General features: G+C 49.8%; 2 protein-coding genes across 2 annotated transcripts in view; one reads left to right on the top strand and one right to left on the bottom strand.

The window, feature by feature from the left end:
• The window catches only part of cops6 (COP9 signalosome subunit 6), a 43,149-nt gene extending 33,583 nt beyond the window's left edge, over window positions 1-9,566 (top strand). Inside the window, exons 7-10 of the mRNA XM_033016018.1 lie at window positions 2,023-2,137; window positions 5,134-5,226; window positions 6,263-6,363; window positions 9,071-9,566. Coding sequence (XP_032871909.1) covers window positions 2,023-2,137; window positions 5,134-5,226; window positions 6,263-6,363; window positions 9,071-9,211 — 450 coding nt within the window. The 3' untranslated portion in view covers window positions 9,212-9,566. The remainder of the gene's footprint in view (window positions 1-2,022; window positions 2,138-5,133; window positions 5,227-6,262; window positions 6,364-9,070) is intronic.
• Window positions 9,567-19,829: 10,263 nt separating this feature from the next.
• On the bottom strand, window positions 19,830-21,106 carry LOC116969059 (proline-rich protein 2-like; the record flags this gene model as incomplete). Its single annotated transcript, XM_033016019.1, has 1 exon — window positions 19,830-21,106. A coding segment is annotated over one exon (789 nt), but the record flags the coding sequence as incomplete, so codon positions are not given.
• Window positions 21,107-21,127: the final 21 nt, after the last annotated feature.

Genomic DNA, 21,127 nt, shown 5'->3' with positions numbered 1-21,127 from the left:
TGAGGTTGGTCACCATCTCCTTTGCCTTGCTGACATTGAGAGAAAGGTCGTTGTCTCGACACCAGTACATGAGGTTCTCAATCTCCTTCCTGTTCTCCGTCTCATCATTATTTGACATCCGGCCCACAATGGTGGTGTCGTCTGCGAATCTGAAAATTGAATTAGATTTGTACATAGCTGTACAGTCGTGGGTGTACATGGGGTAAAGAAGGGGGCTGAGAACACGTCCTTATGGGGCACCACTGATTGGGGTCAGTTGGTCAGGAAGTCGAGGATCCAGTTGCAGAGATGAGTACTGATACCAAGTCCCGCGAGTTTGGTGATAACTTTGGATGGTGTTAAAGGCAAAGATCCTATAGCGAGCAAGGTAGTCCACTCCTGCTAAATCCAATGGGCTGACGTGTAGTACGCAACGGAGCGGAACGTGGGCCATTTCTTCGGCCATTTCAGTAATCCCGACCCGACTTTGGTTATCCCTCTCGCAGTGTAATCAGCATTGCAGGGGAACAGTTTATGTGTGTGATATAGGGTTAGATTCATAATTCTGTTAATTCATAATTCTGTTATTTTTTGTTAAAGATTAATATGTTTATAAATTATGATTCTGTTAATTTCATTTTTTAATGTTTTTTTTAAACGTTTGTTTTTAAATGGCTCATGTGCTGTGTTTGAGTTGATTTTTGTAATACACATGCACTCTGTAATTCATCTAATCACACTGTTCACAACTGCAGTATTTGGAAAAATAATAGCAATATGAAGATTGCAGTTGCTCTATTCTTGCAATGTTCCTTAATGTTTTTTTGTGTCTTTGGAATTGTTTCTCAACAATAAAATGGGCCTGGTCTTCCCAATAGCCAGAGAGTGGATGAGATCTGTCTGTAATGGTGGGGTTATCTAAATGAAGTATTTAACAAAATAAAATTTGTTTTGAGCAAGATTTACAAATGATGTATAACTTAAGGATGGTTTTATTCAGCGACCATACAACTGATTAGATTGTGTAGGAAAGAACACACATACACACATATATGAATGTGATATAGATGTATATAATCATATAACACACACATATATATTTCTCCAGATTTTTATATCTAATGATAAACTTTATTTCGGACTAGACAAGGGGCGACATTAAATAAAAAAACATTCTAAACCTCCCCGCAACTTCACCCTGGTGTCCCAGCCGTGCTGATCCGGGCCAGACTCGGATCTTTGGATACGAGTGCGGAGACGGAAGCCGGTTACGGAAATGGTGCCGAAGCTTACCCATGACCCTACTACGTCTTTTTCGTTGAGTGGACTATCTTGCTCGCTATAGGATCTTTGGTTATAGACAGAGCTGAGCTGTAGTCTGACGTAGGTGTCTCTCTTATCCAGGTGTTTGAGGGATGAGTGCAGGGCCAGGGCGATAGCATCGTCTGTGGCCCTGTTGTGGCGGTAGGCGAACTGCAGTGGGTCAAGTGGGTTTATCACTGGGTAGACTGGATTTAATGCCTTCCATAACGGTGGCACAGTGGCGTAGCGGTAAAGCTGCTGCCTTACAGCGCCAGAGACCCAGGTTCGATCCCGACCAAGGGTGCTGTCTGGACGGAGTTTGCACGTTCTCCCCGTTACCTGCGTTGGGTTTTCTCTGAGATCTTCGGTTTCCTCCCACACTCTAAAGACATGCAGGTTTGTAGGTTAATTGGCTCGGTGTAAAAGTAAATTGTCCCGTGTGTGTGTGGGACGGTGTTAGTGTGCGGGGATCGTTGGTTGGTGTGGACTCAGTGGGCCGAAATAGTCAGTTTCCGCGCTGTATCTCTAAAACTAAACTAAACAAAACATCTCAAGCTAAACATAACTAGGTTTGGAGTGATCTGGAACAAACGCAGGCAGTGAAGCTGGGACATGGCGGGCAGGTTGGGCCGAAGGGCCTGTTTCCACGCTGTATCACTCTATGACTCTAACTAGCTTCTTAGAACATTTCCTGATGGTGAATGAGCCGTGCACTCAGATCTGTTTCTGCCCTGTGTCCAGGCCACCGTGCTGTTTGCCGAGCTGACCTACACGCTGGCCACCGAGGAGGCCGAGCGCATCGGGGTCGACCACGTGGCCCGCATGACGGCCACTGGCACGGGCGAGAACTCCACAGGTAAGGGCTGCTCGGCGAGGAGTGGCACGGGGAGGTGGGGGGGGGGGGGAGGGGGTCAGTGGATGGGGCGAGGACGGGCATCCCTACTCAATACTCTGACCGATGAAGGCCAATGTGCCGAAAGCCTTGTTGACCACCTTGTCTACCTGTGACCCCACTTTCATGGGACTATGTACCTGCACTCCCCGATCCCTCTGCTTCACAATACTCCCCAGAGCCCTACCATGGTTCCCGACGTTGGGGGAGTCCGGAACCAGGGGCCACAGTTTAAGAGTAAAGGATAAGCCACTTACAACAGAGATGAGGAAAAACTTTTTCACACAGAGGGTTGTGAATCTGTGGAATTCTCTGCCTCAAAAGGCAGTGGAGGCCAATTCTCTGGATGCTTTCAAGAGAGAGTTGGATAGGGCTCTTAAAGATAGCAGAGTCAGGGGATATGGCGAGAAGGCAGGAACGGGGTACTGATTGTGGATGATCAGCCATAATCACAGTGAATGGCGGTGCTGGCTTGAAGGGCCGAATGGCCTCCTCCTGCACCTATTGTCTATTGTCATTCATTGTGTCGATCCTGCCCATGTTAGTATTTTCAAAATGCAACACCTCAAACTTCCTCTGCATGAAGTTCGATCAACTATTCCTCAGCTCACCTGCCCGACCACTGGCTAACCTTTCGATACAAAAGTATTGAGACAGTGACGATGGTTGTCAAAAATTGCAGCAGGATCTTGATCGGTTGGGCAGGAGGTCTCAGAGGAGAGTTGTAGAGCAGAGGGATCTAGGAGTACAGGAACATAGTTCCCTGAAAGTGGCATCACATGTAGATAGGCTGGACCCTTCTTCAAATCTTTATCCACCTTTACCCAAAACATCACCCATTCCTTCTCTCCAGAAATGCTGCCTGTCCCGCTGAGTTTCTCCAGCATTTTGTGTCCACCTTCGGTTTAAACCAGCATCTGTAGTTCCTTCCTACACTTTTAGACAGGTATAGGGATAATATAGGTTTTGTGGTATATGAGCCAAATACAGGCAGGTGGGAGTAGTGTTTAGTTTAGTTTAGAGATAGTGCAGAAACAGGCCTTTTGGGCCACCGAGTCCACGCTGACCAGCGATCCCTGCACATGAACACTACCCTACAGCACACTAGGGATAATTTACAATTTTTACCAAAGCCAATGGACCTACAAGCCTGTACGTCTTTGGAGTGGGACATGTTGGTGAGCATGAGCAGGCTGGGCCGAAGGGCCTGTTTCCACACTGCTTGTCTCTATGACTCAGGAGTTAGAGTCATAGAGACAAGCAGCGTGGAAACAGGCCCTTCGGCCCAGCCTGCTCATGCTCACCAACATGTCCCACTCCAAAGACGTACAGGCTTGTAGGTTCCTTCAACACTCCCCATAGTCAGTGCTATAAGACGTCGGAGCAGAATTAGGCCATTTGGCCCATCGAATCTGCTCCACAATATCTAGCTTTACTTTATTACCACATAGTTCACATTATCAAAGTAGAATTAGGCCATTTGGCCCATTGAATCTGCGCCATTCGATCATGGTTGATCTACCTTTCAACCCCATTTTCCCGCCTTCGCCATATAGCCCTTGACACCCGTTCTAATCAAGAATTTGTCTATTATCTCTGCCTTAAAAATATCCACTGACTTGGCTTCCGCAGCCCTCTGTGGCAATGAGTTCCACAGATTAACTGCCCTCTGACTAAAGAAGTTCCTCCTCACCTCCTTTCTAAAAGAGCGCCCTGTATTTTCGTGGCTTTGACATCTGGTCCTAGACTCTCCCACCAGTGGAAACATCCTTTCTACGTCTGCTCTATCAAGTGGATCTTGACTCCATCACCCTAGATACAGTGAAGTGTTTAGCTTTCATACAATTCAGTAAAATCTCAGCACACACAAACACTATTGGACACAGGTACATTCTTGTACATTCTAAGGAAAGACATTCTTGCCGTTGAGGGAATACAGAGAAGGTTCACCAGACTGATTCCTGGGATGTCAGGACTTTCATATGAAGAAAGACTGGATAGACTCGGCTTGTACTCGCTAGAATTTAGAAGATTGAGAGGGGATCTTATAGAAACTTACAAAATTCTTAAGGGGTTGGACAGGCTAGAAGCAGGAATATTGTTCCCGATGTTGGGGAAGTCCAGAACAAGGGGTCACAGTTTAAGGATAAGGGAGAAATCTTTTAGGACCGAGATGAGAAAAACATTTTTCACACAGAGAGTGGTGAATCTCTGGAATTCTCTGCCACAGAATGTAGTTGAGGCCAGTTCATTGGCTATATTTAAGAGGGAGTTAGATGTGGCCCTTGTAGCTAAAGGTATCAGGGGGTATGGAGAGAAGGCAGGTACAGGATACTGAGTCGGATGATCAGCCATGATCATATTGAATGGCGGTGCAGGCTCGAAGGGCCGAATGGCCTACTCCTGCATCTATTGTCTATGTTTCTATGTTTCCATAGCAATAACGAATGCAGGGTAAGAATAGTAGATAGGGCCAGTACACAAGGTATGCGAAGAGTCGCCACCTACAGGGCACCAACAAAGTTAGAAAGTATTCCATTAAGTCGCTAGTAGTCCCCGTTTGTTCTCGATAACCACCCCCCAGCCCCCCACGCCGGGTCCCTCCGTGTTCTCGGTGGACCCCTGTACTCCGGGTCCTCCTTTGTTCTCAGCGGTGCATCCGACCACCAGCCCGTAGCCTCGTCCTGGACTGCCCGACCACCCCGGCCTGGATGATGTGTGGCTACACGGACAGGTGACGGCTGTGGGCCGAATGCGGTTACATTTTTATAAATGTTTACCTCGACCTCGAACAACCGGGCCCGACTTCGATCTCGACCGCTGCCGGGTCCTCTCCAGCAACGTCGACCCTCAGGGCCCGCAGCCTCCCACCAGCGTACCGGTGCCACGGATACGCCTGCGACTCACCGCCCCCACCTCCTGACGCTGAGAATTCTCTCCTTTCTGCCCCCCCCTCACAGTGGCCGAACACCTCATCGCCCAGCACAGCGCCATCAAAATGCTGCACAGTCGGGTGCGGGTGATCCTGGAGTACGTAAAGGCCGTGGAATCAGGTAGGCGATCCACCACCCACTCACCCACCCTGCTCTCACTGCGGACAAAAGGCTGATGGGGGGGCACTGTGGGGTGGCCGGTACACCCTCCGTCTCGTACCTCCAGAAACGCGGTTCTCCATCCTAACTTCGGGTACTGTCTCCGTGGAGTTTGCATCCATTTGCCATTCGGCCCATCGAGTCTACTACGCCATTCAATCATGGCTGATCTACCTTTCAACCCCATTCTCCTGCCTTCTCCCCATCACCCTTTCTGCTGACTGGTTAGCACGCAACAAAAGCTTTTCACTGTACCTCGATACACCTAAACTAAAAAGTGCGGCATGTCCCCAGCAACTCTCAGCAGTTGGTGCTTTACAGCGCCAGAGACCCGGGTTCGATCCTGACTAAAGGTGCTGTCCGTACGGAGTTTGTGCGTGGGTTTTCTCTGGGCCATCCTTCTTCAGACACTCAAAAAGCTAGAGTAACTCAGCGGGACAGGCGGCATCTCTGGAGAGAAGGAATGCGTGACGTTTCGGGTAGAGAAATGTCTTCTTCTGAAGAAGGCCCTCGACCCGAAACGTCACCCATTCCTTCACTCCAGAGATGCTGCCTGTCCCGCTGAGTTACTCCAGCGTTTCGTGTCTTTCTTTGTCGAGCCCCTTCTTCAGACTCTTGAGCCCCTGTCCCACAGGAAACCTTAACGGAAACCCCTGGAGACTTTGTGCCCCACCCAAGGTTTCCGTGCGGTTCCCGGAGGTTTTTGTCAGTCTCCCTAGCTGCTTCCACTACCTGCACCACCTGCAACCTCCGGGAACCGCACGGAAACCTTGAGCGGGGCGCAAAGTCTCCAAAGGTTTCTGTTCAGGTTTCCTAAGTGGGACAGGGGCATTAGGGCGAATAGAATGAAGGGATTATGGGGAGAAAACAGGAACGGGAGTACGGATTTTGGATGATCAGCCACGATGATATTGAATGGCGGTGCTGGCTGGCTGTGTTTGATGTTTCTGTGTGTCGCTCCCTGTGGAACCATGTCCCCTTTCGCTGTCTCCGACAGGTGAAGTGCCGTTCAACCACGAGATCCTGCGAGAGGCCTATGCCTTGTGCCACCGCCTGCCCGTGCTCAGCACCGACAAGTTCAAGACGGACTTCTACGATGTGAGTCTCAGCTCGCTGCATGAATAACTTTACGCCGTTTTGAAAATATATATTATTTAACAAAAATTAATTTTAAAATAAAATCTGGCCAGCACGGTGGCGCTGCGGTAGAGTTGCTATATTAAGGGCCTGTCCCACGAGCAAGCAACTCCATGCGGCAAGCGCGACCTAACGTGGTCGCTTGAGCCGTACGGCCTCGGGGGGGCCCGTCCCTCTTCGATCGCCGGAGCCGTATGTAGTTGTGCGGAGCTGGTCCCGACATTGCGCAGGGCTCCGAAAAACTGGCCATGTTCAAAAACTCCGCGCAGCAACGGCCTGCAGGCCCGCAGCCGCCTCGACAGCGTATGCACCGCCTCGACGCCATAAGCAGCGTCTGGACGCCGTATGTCACGCACGAACTTCCCACGGACTTCGCTCGAACTTCACATCACTCACTCGACCTCCGCGCGGTCCCCGCTTCCGGTTTGGTCGCGCTTGCCGCATGCAGGTCGCATGCTCGTGGGACAGGCCCTTTACAGCGCTTGCAGCGCCAGAGACTAGGGTTCAATCCCGAATACGGTTGCTGTCTGTACGGAGTTTGTACGTTCTCCCTGTGACCTGTGTGGGTTTTCTCCCAGATCTTCGGTCTCCTCCCACACTACAAAGACGTACAGATTTGTAGGTTAATTGGCTTTGTGTATGTGTAAATTGCCCCAAATGTGTGTAGGATGGTGTTAGTGTGTGGGGATCGCTGGTCGGTGCAGACTCAGTGGGCCGAAGGGCCTGTTTTTTGCGCGCTGTGTCTTTAAAGTAAACTAAAGCTAAATTTAATCGATTATTGTTATAATATATAGAATACAAAACAATACCAAACAAACCCACCACCATAATACAAAATTACCCAATATCTAAACAAATATTCCCAACATTTTACACTCATCAACAACTATATTACAATCCTTGAGAGGAATAAATCAGATAGATGCACGGAATCTCGTACCCAGAGTTGGGAAATCGAGGACCAGAGGACAAAGGTTCAAGGTGAAGGGGAAAAGATTTAATGAGAAACTGAGGGGTAACCTTTTCACACAGAGGGTGGTGGGTGCAATGAACGAGGTGCCAGAGGAGGTAGTTGAGGCTAGGGCTATCCCAACATTTAAGAAACAGTTAGACAGGTACATGGATAGGACAGGTTTGGAGGGATATGGGCCAAACGCAGGCAGGTGAGACTAGTGTAACTGGTAGACATAATTGCCGGATAAACTCAGCGGGTACGGCAGCATCTATGGAGCGAAGGAAATAGGCAACGTTTCGGGCCGAAACCCTTCTTCAGACTGAAGAAGGGTTTCGGCCCGAAACGTTGCCTATTTCCTTCGCTCCATAGATGCTGCCGTACCCAAGCTGTGATGCATCCCGATAAAATGTTTCCACGGCGCATCTGTACAAAGTTGCTGAGCGTTGCTGGGGACATGCCGAACTTTTTAGTTTAGGTTATTGTCACGTGTACCGGAGTACATTGAAGAACTAGAGAGGGACTATGCACTGCCCACGGGCACCAAGGGGGATTTCTAGGATTGATGGGCACCGCGGGAGGCACTTCGGCCCAACTTGCCCACACCGGCCAACATGTCCCAGCTACACTAGTGTTCAAGAAGGATCTGCAGATGCTGGAAAATCGAAGGTAGACAAAATTGCTGGATAAACTCAGCGGGTGAGGGAGCATCTATGGAGCGAAGGAAATAGGCAATGTTTCGGGCCAAAACCCTTCTTCAGACTGTAATCATGTATTGTCTTTCCGCTAACTGGTTAGCACGCAACAAAAGCTTTTTACTGTACCTCGGTGCACGTGACAATAAACTAAACTAACCAACACTCAATGGACATGCAGCAGCACAGGAACAGGCCCTTCGGCCCACCGTGGCCATGCTAACCGTAATGCCTGTCCAAACGCATCCCACAATATGAGTTTGAGTTGAGTTTATTGTCACGTGCACCGAGACACAGTGAAAAGCTTTTGTTGCGTGCCAACCAGTCAGCGGAAAGACAATACATGATTACAATCGAGCCGTCCAATGTGCACAGATACAGGATAAAGGGAATAACGTGAATAAAGTGCAAGATAAAGCCAGTTAAGTCCGATCAAAGATAGTCCCAGGGTCACCAATGAGGTAGATGGTAGTTCAGAACTGCTCTCTAGTTGTTGGTAGGATGGTTAAGTTGCCTGAGGTGCCCAGAACTGAACACAATACCCTAATGCAGCCTCACCAACATTTGACCACCATGTCTACCTGTTATGCCACTTTCAAAGGAACACATGCAGTGAAAGGGCATTTGTTTAACTTGACATCGAGTTTGGCACGAGTCTTGTGGTCCAAAGGGCCTGTTTTGTTTAGTTTAGTTGAGAGATACAGTGCGGAAACAGGCCTTTTGGCCCTCTGAGTCCGCACCGACCGCACATTGACACTACCCCTACACACACACACACCAGGGACAATTTACATATATACCAAGCCAATTAACCTACAAACCTGTCTTTGGAAGAAACCGATGATCTTGGGGAAACCCCACGCATGTCACACAGAGAATGTACAAACTCCGTACAGACAGCACCCGTAGTCAGGATGGAAGCCTGGTCTTTAGCGCCGTGAGGCAGCAACTCTACCGCTGCGCCACCGTGCCGCCTTGTTCCTATGCTGTAATGTTCAATATCTCCCCCTCTCTTCCACAGCAATGTAACGACGTGGGCTTGATGGCGTATCTGGGCACCATCACCAAGACCTGCAACACCATGAACCAGTTTGTCAACAAGTTCAACATCCTGTACGATCGCCAGGGCATTGGCCGTCGTATGCGGGGCCTCTTCTTCTGAGTCACTGAGACTGTTCTGTATCCCTCCCCTGTCTCCCCGTCCCCATCTCCGTTTCCCTCCCCATCGGGCCTCTGTTGGGTGGGCATGTCAGCCGCCTGAAGTCTGAGACACCCCCGTCCCCTCCCAGCTCCACTGCTACCCTCTCCCATCAAACCACTCCCCTCCCTCCCCTCAAACTACTCCCCTCCCTCTCCCCTCATACCTACCCCCTCCCCGCTGCCCGAGTGCTCTTTGGAGAGAGGCTGATGCCCCCGTGCCGCTCCAGCCTCGCACGTTGTTTGCCCGCTGTTGCCCTCTGGCTCTGCTGACTCCTTGTTTGTAACAGGTTACATCTGGCCGTGTCTGTGTGTGTGTGCGCGTGTGTCTATGTGTCGTTGTGCCTGCATCTGAGTGTGTGTGTGTGTCAAGTTGCAGGATATATCTGACTGTGTGTGTCTATCTGTGTCTGTATATGTCTTGTCTGTGTGTGTATATGTTCATTGACAGGGTATGTGTGTGTGTGTGCGCGCGTCTGTGACTTTGTGTCTTTGTCTGAGTGTGTATGCAAGTCTTGTCTCTGTGTGTGTGTGTGTGTTAGCATGTTTGTGTGTGTGTCTGTCTGTGTAAGTGTGTCCAGTTACAGGATCTGGCTGAGTGTGTGCGTGTCAGTCGTTTTGTGTCTGTATGATTGTTTTGAATGACTGGTTACATCTGACTGTGAGTGTGTGTGTGTGTGTGAATATGCACATGCACATGTATGTTCTGTGTGTGTGTGTGTGTGTGTGTCCTGCCTTGTACCCGTAGAGCAGGCGTGGAGTTCCGTGTTACACGCCTGGCCCACATGCAGGAGTAATAAAGTTGATACAAGTTGCAGTGAAAGCGTCACATTCCCTGACTGCAGCTCCACCGTTGCATCCTCTCTGCACATACACGCACACACACGCACACACCGCCAGATCCTGTCACTGGACACACATACACAGACAGACACACAGACATGCATACACCCACATGCACAGACACAAAGAAACAGACACACGCACACAAAAACACATACACACATAAACACACACACACACAAAGCCACAAACACACACACACACGCACACAAAACACATACACAGATAAACACACCACACACACAAAGCCACAAAACACACGCACATAAAAAACACATACACACATAAACACACACACGCACACAAAAACACATACACACATAAACACACACACACACAAAGCCACAAACACACACACGCACACAAAAACACATACACACACACACACACCGTCACATTACACACACACACACACAAAGCCACAAACACACACACACACAAAGCCACATACACACACAAACACACACACACAAATCCACATACACACATAAACACACACACACACACACACACACACAAAGCCACATACACACACACACACATAAACACACACACACACAAAAACACATACACACAAAGACACACACACACACACAAGTCACATACACACAAACACACACACACACACACAATCCACATACACACACACAAAGCCACATACACACACACACACAAGCCACATACACGCACAAAGCCACAAACACACACACACAAATCCACATAAACACACACACACACACACAAAGCCACATACACACATAAACACACAAAAACACATACATAAACACACACAAAACCACATACACACATAAACACACACACATATACACACAAAAACACATACACACATAAAGACACACACACACAAAGCCACATAAACACACACAAAGATACAAACATATATAAAGACATACACACAATGAATGAATGAATAAGTTTATTGGCCAAGTTTTGACATACAAGGAATTTGCCTTGGTGCTCCGCCCGCAAGTGACAACATGACATACAGTAACAGTTAGGAACGACACATTAAACATTAATAATAAAATATTATTGATTAAACATGTGCACAAAATACCAGAGCAAAAGGAGGCTACAGATTTTTGGCTGTTGAGTAGAGCTACTGCTCATGGGGGAAATAGCTGATTTTATGTCTGGCTGTGGCAGCTTTGACAGTCTGGAGTCGCCTTCCAGAGGGAAGTGATTCAAATAGTTTGTGGCCAGGGTGAGAGGGGTCAGAGATGATCTTCCGCTCGCTTCCTGGCCCTTGTAGTGTACAGTTCGTCAATGGAGGGAAGGTCGCAGCCAATAACCTTCTCAGCTGATCGGACGATTCGCTGCAGCCTCCAGGTGTCGTGCTTGGTGGCTGAGCCAAACCAGACCATGATGGAGAAGGTGAGAACAGACTCTACGATGGCCGTGTAGAATTGGACCATCATTGCCAGTGGCAGATTGTGCTTCCTCAGCTGCCGTAGGAAGTACATCCTCTGTTGTGCCTTGTGGAGTCGATGGTAGCCCCCCATTTAAGGTTCCTTGGAGATGATGGTTCCCAGGAATTTAAAAGACTCCACAGATGTGACTGTGGTGTTGTTGATGGTGAGTGGGGCGAGGGGAGGGGGAGCTCTCCTAAAGTCTACAATCAATTCCACTGTCTTAAGATCATTGAGCTCCAGGTTGTTTCGATGGCACCAGACATACAGACACCAAAGACATACACACAAAGACACACACACACACACACACACATAAAGACGCACACACACACACAAAGGCACATACACACCAGGGCATATACACACATAGGCCCACACACATAAAGACACACGCACAAACACATCTTGGTGTTGGAGCCCCCGGTGTGTTGGAGCCCCCGGCATGTTGGTGTTGGAGCCCCCGGCGTGCGCTAACAAGTCCTGCGGCCATTTAAAGTCGCGCCGGACGATGTAAGGCCCCGCTCCAGGTCATCCTCAACCCTGCAACTCAGGTGGGAGAAGTCGCTGTTGCGAAATCCCCGAAAAGCGGTCTCCCAGCAGGGACCCGCGGGCTCCCGGTGTCACCGTCCACCGGGCCGGCGGCTGGAGCCCCCGAATCTCCTGGGTCGGGCCGCAGCAGCTCCCCACCACCGCTCCTCCCGCTCCGAACACGGCCAGCTCCGCGATGGTGGGTAAGTCCGCACCTCCGCGACTGGAGCCCCAGGTCGTTCCGGTTGGAGGCCGCTCGACGGTGCTAGGCCCCAACGACAACGGAGACCCGACAGAGAAAAGGTCGGGTTCTCCGTGCAGGGGAAAGATTTTAAAAGTTTCCCCACACACATACCCAGTTTAAAAAAAAATAAAAACTACATTCAAACGAGACAAAAATAATAAAAAGACAGACGGACTGCAGAGGCCGCTGCGACGTGAGTCGCGACGCCCACTAAAAGCAAGACACACACACACATTCAGACAGACAATCCCCACTTGTCATGTTGAAACATTGAATTCACATTTAGAGTATTATGTTCAGTTCAGGGCACCATGTTATAGGAAAGCTGTTATCAAGCTAGAAAGGTTCAGAGATTTACGAGGATGTTGCCAGGACCCGAGGGTCTGAGCTACAGGGAGAGGTTGAGCAGGCTGGGACTCTATTCCTTAGAGCGCAGGAGAATGAGGGGTGATCTTATAGAGATGTATAAAATGATGAGAGGAATAGATCGGGTAGACACAGAATCTCTTGCCCAGAGTAGGGGAATCGAGGACTAGAGGACATAGGTCTAAGATGAAGGGGAAAAGATTTAATAGGAACCTAAGGGGTAATTTTTTTCACACAAAGGATGGTGGGTGTATGGAACAAGCTGCCAGCGAAGGTAGTTGAGGCTGGGACTATGAATATGACAAAGATTAGGAAACAATTAGACAGGTACATGGATTGGACAGGTGTAGAGGGATGACGAGAAGGAGGAATGGATAGAAATGTTGCCGAACCCGGCCTCCCCTCGCAGCCTCGGAGAGGAGAGGGACACAGACTGACGGCCAGTAAGCAGAATGGCAGTGGGAAATGGGGCTGGGGCTCGACTGGAGAGGGCCTCTGGAGGTCTGGCAAGCAGCCTGGGCCTCGACTATGGGTTGGGCCTCGACTCCGGGCAGGCCGCTGCAGAACCCTTTGCCTCGACTCTGGGCAGGCCTTGCAGCAGCCTGGGCCTCGACACTGGGCAGGCCTCAAGAGTCCTTGCAGCAGCCTGGGCCTCATCAGTGGATAGGGCCTCTAAAGGCCTTGCAGCAGCCTGGGCCTCAACCGTGGATAGGGCCTCTAGAGGCCTTGCAGCAGCCTGGGCCTCAACTGTGGATAGGGCCTCTAAAGGCCTTGCAGCAGCCTGGGCCTCAACCGTGGAGAGGGCCTCTAGAGGCCTTGCAGCAGCCTGGACCTCAACTGTGGATAGGGCCTCTAGAGGCCTTGCAGCAGCCTGGGCCTCAACTGTGGATAGGGCCTCTAAAGGCCTTGCAGCAGCCTGGGCCTCAACCGTGGAGAGGGCCTCTAGAGGCCTTGCAGCAGCCTGGGCCTCAACTGTGGATAGGGCCTCTAAAGGCCTTGCAGCAGCCTGGGCCTCAACCGTGGAGAGGGCCTCTAGAGGCCTTGCAGCAGCCTGGGGCTCGACTGTGGCGAGGGTCTTACCTTCCGCACCTTCAAGGATGGCTGCAGGAGGCGCCCCTCACCTGTGGAACGAGGGAGGGCTGAAGAGGGCCGGGCGTGGAGAGGGACAATGGTCCAAAATGGAGGAGACGGCCGCAACGGGGCCCTTGTGGCCGGCTGCAGCTGGAACTGCACTGGTCAACCTGAGGAGCACTTTCAGAAACAGAAGATAGACACCAATAGCAGGAGTAACTCAGCGGGGACTGGCAGAATTTCCGGAGAAAAGGAATGGGTGACGTTTCGGGTCGTGACCCTTCTTCAGTCAGGGGGGAGGGTGACACAGAGATAAGGAAGTGTAAGGTGCGAAATCGAGACATCAACGGAGACGCGGGTTCAAGGAAAATGTAGAATAGATCATTGTTAGCTGGGAGAAGGTGACAACGAAGCAAACGGAGATACAATGTAATACGGTGGCGCAGCGGTAGAGTTGCTGTCTTACAGTGCGTGCAGCGCCGGTGACCCAGGTTCGATCCCGACTACGGGAGCTGTCTGCACGGAGTCTGTACATTCTCCCCGTGACTGCGTGGGTTTTCTCCAATATCTTCAGTTTCCTCCCACACTCCGAAGACGTGCAGGTTTGCAGGTTAATTGGCCTGGTGAATGTGTAAATTGTCCCTAGTGTGCGTTGGGTAGTATTATGGTGCCGGGATCGCTGGTTGGTGCTGACTCGGTGGGCAGAAGTGCCTGTTTATTCCCACGTATCTCTAAACTAAACTAAAAGGGACAGTCGATATTCTTTGGTATGAATATTGACTTCACTAACTTCAAGTAACCTATATCTCTCTCTCCATCCCTCCCCCTTCCCAGTTCCCCGACCAGTCTGACACTCCCCCTGATTGAATTTTTATCTGTTTGGTTTGTTCTCACCTTCCCCAAGCTGACAACGATCTATTCTACATTATCCTTGAGCTTCATCTCTTTCGATGTCTCGTTTTCACACCTTACTCTTCCTTATCTCTGTGTCGCCCCTTCCCCTGACTCTCAATCTGAAGAAGGGTCTCGACCTGAAACGTCACTCATTCCTTCTCTCCGGAGATGCTGCCTGTCCCGCTGAGTTACTCTAGCTTTTCATGTCTATCTTCGGTTTAAACCAGCGTCTGCAGTTCCTTCCTGAAACCTTCAGCAACAGACTGGTTCCATCAAGATGCAACCACGATGCAGCACAGAACGCCACATGAGATCCTTTTCCCCTGTGGCTATTAAACTGTACAACTCACCCCCCCCCCTTCTGAAGTGGGGTAATCTGACACCCCTGCCCCCCCCCCCCCCCCCCCCCCCCCCCCCCCATCCCTTTAAATTCATGTTTCTTGTATTATGACAAGGCTTTTGGCACATCGCCCTTCATTAGTCCGAGTACTGAGTATAGAAGTTGGGAGGTCAGGTTGCAGTTGTATAAGATGCTGGTGAGGCTGCATTTAGAGTATTGTGTTCAGTTCTCAGCACCCTGTTATAGGAAAGATGTTGTCAAGCTTGAGAGGGTACAGAGAAGATTTACAAGGATGTCGCCAGGACTAGAGGGTGTGAGCTATTGGGAGAGGTTGAATAGGCTGCGACTCTATTCCTTGGAGTGCAGGAGGATGAGGGGTGATCTTATGGAGGTGCATAAGATCATGAGAGGAATAGATCGGGTAGATGCACAGAATCTCTTGCCCAGAGTCGGGGAATCGAGGACTAGAGGACATGTATTCAAGGTGAAGGGGAAAGATTTAATAGGAATCAGAGGGGTAACTTTTTCACACAAAGGGTGGTGGGTGTATGGAACGAGCTGCCAGAGGAGGTAGTTGAGGCTGGGACTATCGCAAAGTTTAAGAAACAGTTGGGATAGTACATGGATAGGACAGGTTTGGAGGGATATGGACCAAACGCAGGCAGGTGGGACTAGTTTAGCTGGGGCATGTTGGCCGGTGTGGGCAAGTTGGGCTGAAGGGCCTGTTTCCACACTGTATCACTCTATGACTGTTGGCAGATCAATTACCCTCCTAGAGTAAAGAAAGTTCTATCGTATGAAGAAAGACTAGATAGACTCGGCTTGTACTCGCTAGAATTTAGAAGATTGAGGGGGGATCTCATATAAACTTACAAAATTCTTAAGGGGTTGGACAAGCTAGATGCAGGAAGATTGTTCCCGATGTTGGGGAAGTCCAGAACAAGGGGTCACAGTTTAAGGATAAGGGGGAAATCTTTTAGGACTGAGATAAGAAAAACAGTTTTCACACAGAGAGTGGTGAATGTCTGGAATTCTCTGCCACAGAAGGTAGTTAGATGTGGCCCTTGTGGCTAAAGGTATCAGGGGGTATGGAGAGAAGGCAGGGATGGGATACTGAGTTGGATGATCAGCCATGATCATATTGAAGGGCCGAATGGCCTACTCCTGCATCTATTTTCTATGTCTATGTTTCTATGTTTCTATGGTCCCAACATCGCGCGGGGCTCTGAAAAACTGACTATGTACCATATCGTAAAATGGAGCCTCTAATATATGGACTGTGTGTGCTGTTCTGTATACACAGGCCAGACTGGGGGTGATTGTGTTTATGCACAAGCATAGTCTTGCTGATCTGTCAGCAACAAATGTATTTCACTGAACCTGGTGCACGTAACAATAATATGACCATTGACCACAGGTGACTCAGCCAATAGCGCATCCTGCAGGTAGATCAAAGAAAGCGCATCCGTACGCCACAGTGGCGCAGCGGTAGAGTTGTTGCCTCACTGCTCCAGAGAGCAGGGTTCGATCCCGACCACTGGTGCTTGTCTGTACCGAGTTTGTACGTTCTCCCCATGACCTGCATGGATTTTCTCCGAGATCTTCGGTTTCCTCCCACGCTCCAAAGAGGTGCAGGTTTGCAGGCTTGGAGTGGATGTAAAATTGTCCCCAGTGTGCAGTGTAAGGTGGTGTTAGCGTGCGGGGATCGCTTGACGGCGCGGATTCGGTGGGCCACGCTGTATCTCTAAACGAAGAAACTAAACTGGGGTGTGTTGGAAGGAACTGCTGGTTTAAACCGAAGATAGACACAAAATGCTGGAGCAAATCCACGGGACGGGCAGCATTTCTGGTGAGAAGGAATGGATGATGACCGTCTGAGGAAGGGTCTTGACCCGAAACGTCACCCATTCCTTCTCTCCAGAGATGCTGCCTGTCCTGCTGAACTAAATTGGGGTGCTGTCTATGTGGAGTTTGCATGATCTCCCTGTGTCCACGTGGATTTCCTCAAGGTGCTCTGGTTTCCTCCCACATCCTCTGTCAAGGTGATTGTCCCTGCTTCTGTCTGCCTTGCACATCAGTCACTGAGAATAAGCATGCAGGTACAGCAGGCAGTGAAGAAAGAAATTGTCTATTGCCCCGCATTAGAAGATGAATGCTTGTTGGCTGGAGTTCAGAAGGATGAGGGGACACCTCATTGAAACATACCGTATAGTGAAAGGCTACAGCAATGACTGGCAGGCAGTGACTAGTGGGGTGCTGCAAGACTCAGTGCTGGGACCCCAGTTATTTACAATATATATTAACGATTTAAATGAGAGAATTAAATCCAAGTTTGCGGATGACACAAAGCTGTGTTGCGCAGTAAGCTGCGAGGAGGATGCTATGAGGCTGCAGGGTGACTGAGTGGGCAGGTCCATGGCAGATGTAGTATAATGTGGATAAATGTGAGGTTATCCACTTTGGTGGCAAGAACAGGAAGGCAGATTATTATCTGAATGGTGTCACGGTAGGAAAAGAGGAGGTGCAACGAGACCTGGGTGTCCTTGTACATCAGTAAGCATGCAGGTACAGCAGGCAGTGAAGTCAACTAATGGCATGTTGACCTTAATTGCGAAAGGATTTGAGTTTAGGAGCAAAGAGGTCCTACTGCTGTTGTTCAGGGCCCTGGTGAGACCGCACCTGGAGTATTGTTGCAGTTTTGGTCTCCTAATTTGAGGAAGGACATTCTTGCTATTGAGGGAGTGCAGTGTGATTAGTTTGGGTGTCAAGGGTTATGGGGAGAAGGCAGGAGAATGGGGTTAGGTGTGAGAGATAGATCAGCCATGATTGAATGGCGGAGTAGACTTGATGGGCCGAATGGCCTAATTCTGCTCCTATCACTTGTGATCTTTTACATCCAAGGCAGAAAATTGGTCAAACATTTGGATTTTTCACCCATATTTAATATAATATAATGTGAATTGATAATTCAGTCAAAATCTTCTCAGTTTTCATAGCGTTTTGTTTTGGCACGGCAGCTTACTGATAACAAAATTAAACCAGTAACTAAAATCTAGTAACAGTTACTTAAAATCAATGAAACCAAAATTATAAAATATCAAATATGTTTTTAACTTCTAGAAGATATTTGGACAGATATATGGTTAGGGTGGGGTTAGAGAGCTATGGGCCAAGTGTAGGCAAATGGGACTGGCCAAAAATGGGCTTTAGAAAGATGAGGAGGAATTTCTTCAGTCAGAGGGTAGTGAATCTGTGGAATTCTTTGCCACAGGAGGTTAATCAATGGATATTTTTAAAGCGGAAATTGACAGGTTCTTGATTGGTACGGGTGTCAGGGGTTAGAGTTTTTCACGCAGAGAGTTGTGAGTCTGTGGAATTCTCTGCCTCAGAGGAGACCGGTTCTCTGGATACTTTCAAGAGAGAGCTCGATAGGGCTCTTAAAGATAGTGGAGTCAGGGGATATGGGGAGAAGGCAGGAACACGGTACTGATTGGGGATGATCAGAAGGGCCGAATGGCCTACTCCTGCACCTATTGTCTATTGTCTATTGTTATGGGGAGAAGGCAGGAGAATGGGGGTTGAGAGGAAAAGATAGATCAGCCATGATTGATCGTGGAGTGGACTCGATGGGCCAAATGGCCTAATTCTGCTCCTAAAAGGTATGAATGCCAACTTGGGCAGCACGGACCAGGTGGGCCGAAGGGCCTCTTTCCGTGCTGGGCTGCTCTGTGACTCTGATGGGCAAGTGTTGGAGCCTAATTCTAATGAGATATAACAATATGCGACGGCACGGTGGCGCAGCGGTAGAGTTGCTGCCTTACAACGCTTGCAGCGCCTGAGACCTGGGTTCCATACCGATGACCGGTATGCTGTCTGTACAGAGATTGTACGATCTCCCCGTGACCTGCGTGGGTTTTCTTCGAGAGCTTTGGTTTCCTCCCACACTCCAGAGGTGTACAGGTTGCCTTGGTATAAGTTGAAACTGTCCCTAGTGTGTGCAGGGTAGTGTTGGTGTGCGGGGATCGCTGGTCGGCGTGGACTCGGTGGGACGAAGGGCCTGTTTCCGCGCTGTACCTCTAAACTAGAGAACATCAGAGGCAGGTTAAGGCCATTTAACCCATTATTCCTGCTGGATTATCCCACAGGATCATGGCTGATCTTTCATGCAGGGAGGTTCTACTGCAGTTGTCCAGTGTCTTGGTGAGACCACACCTGGAGTATAGCGTACAGTTTTGGTCTCCTAATCTGTGAAAAGACATTCTTGCCATAGAGGGAGTACAGAGAAGGTTTTCTAGACTGATTCCTGGGATGTCAGGACTTTCAAATGAAGAAAGACTGGATAGACTCGGCTTGTGCTCGCTAGAATTTAGAAGATTGAGGGAGATCTTATAGAAACTTACAAAATTCTAAAGGGGTTGGACAGGCTAGATGCAGGAAGATTGTTCCCGAAGTTGGGGAGGTCCAGAACAAGGGGTCACAGTTTAAGGATAAGGGGGAAATCTTTTAGGACTGAGATGAGAAAAACATTTTTCACACAGAGAGTGGTGAATCTGTGGAATTCCCTGCCACAGAAGGTAGTTGAGGCCAGTTCATTGGCTATATTTAAGAAGGAGTTAGATGTGGCACTTGTGGCTAAAGGTATCAGGGGGTATGGAGAGAAGGCAGGTACAGGATACTGAGTTGGATGATCAGCCATGATCATTTTGAATGGCGGTGCAGGCTCGAAGGGCCGAATGGCCTACTCCTGCACCTATTTTCTATGTTTCTATGTTTCACCGAGCCCATTCCCTTAACGTCTGAATGGATATGCAGGGAAAGGCCGGGATATGGATCACGTGCAGGCAGAGATTAGTTTAACTCGGCATCGCGCTTAAGTCTAGGTTTAATATTACCACGTGTACCAAGGAACAGCGATAAGCCATCTGCGTGCTATCCAAACGGATCGGATAATACCATACATATATACAATCGCGTCAAACACATGTACAATAGGCGGAGCAAAGGGGAAGATGCAGAGTGCAGAATATAGTTCTCAGCATTGTAGCGCATCAGTTCCAGGGACAAAGTCCAATGTCCGCCGTGGGGTGGAGGTGAGTTGGACAGTAGCCGAGCTTATGGAAGGCGGGTTAAGAGGCGGGGAGAGGGGATGTTGGGCACGGACATTGTGGGCCGAAGGGCCTTTTGCCGTGCCGATACAATTCTATGTTCGGTGGGTTTTTACCGGGATTAGGAGGCCCCCTCTCTGGCCATTATAGTAAAGGTGCTCTCAGGTGGAGAGCTGCAGGGAAGGGTGCTCCCGTCTCTGCCCCCCAAATGCCCCTGTGTCTCGTAGCCTGGCACCGTGCGCTCAAACTAATACTCGTCATCCTCATCCTCATCCTCGTCGTAGGGGGGCTTGTAGGGAGACCCATAGGGGGATCCATAGGGAGCGCTGTAAGGGCTATTGTAAGGGTTGCGGTAGGGGTAGTTGTTGGGCGATCCGTAGGGATTGGAAGAATCGTAGGGTCTCGGGGAATCATATGGATTTGGATTTTGGGAATTGTAAGGATTAGGGTTGGGGTTATAAGGATAGGAATTATAAGGATCAGGATTGGGGTTGTATGGATTTGGGGAGCTGTACGGATTTGGCTTTGGTTTGGAAGGAGATCCATGTGGATAGTTTGGGCCATAGTATGAGCGGGGGTCCCCGTAGTAGCCGTGGTAACGTGGATCGTAGGGGTCCACCTCGTCATCCTCCTCCTCTTCCTCTTCCTCTTCCTCATCCTCCTGGTCCTGCTGGTCTTCGTGGGGCGAGGGGGGAGGGTGGCCACCCTGGGCGGGCCCCAAGAAACGGTAGACGTACTGGAGCAGGCAGGCGGGGTCCTGCGGGTTGCAAGAGATCGGGGCGTGGGGCCGGTGCTGGGCCTGGTGGGCTCGTGGGGGGCGGGGCGTGGGCCCCACCGAGGGCCGCTTGCAGCCCCGGTCCTTCTTGGGGTCGCAGGGGCCTTTGGGCTTGCTGGGACCGGGCCCCATGCCCAGCGTATGCTGGTAGTAAGGGGCATCTTTCCCGTACACACTCTCCAAGTGCCTCATGTGCTGGTAGGTCAGTCGGATACGGTCAATCTCGTAGAGCTGGAGAAAGGGAGTGAGAGGGAGAGGGAGGGAGGGGGAGAGGGAGGGTAG

Source organism: Amblyraja radiata (genome assembly GCF_010909765.2).
Source record: "Amblyraja radiata isolate CabotCenter1 chromosome 43 unlocalized genomic scaffold, sAmbRad1.1.pri SUPER_43_unloc_1, whole genome shotgun sequence".
Lineage (NCBI taxonomy): Eukaryota > Metazoa > Chordata > Chondrichthyes > Rajiformes > Rajidae > Amblyraja > Amblyraja radiata.
Note: the sequence above shows the minus strand (reverse complement) of the source record. Positions and strands in the feature narration are given on the sequence as shown.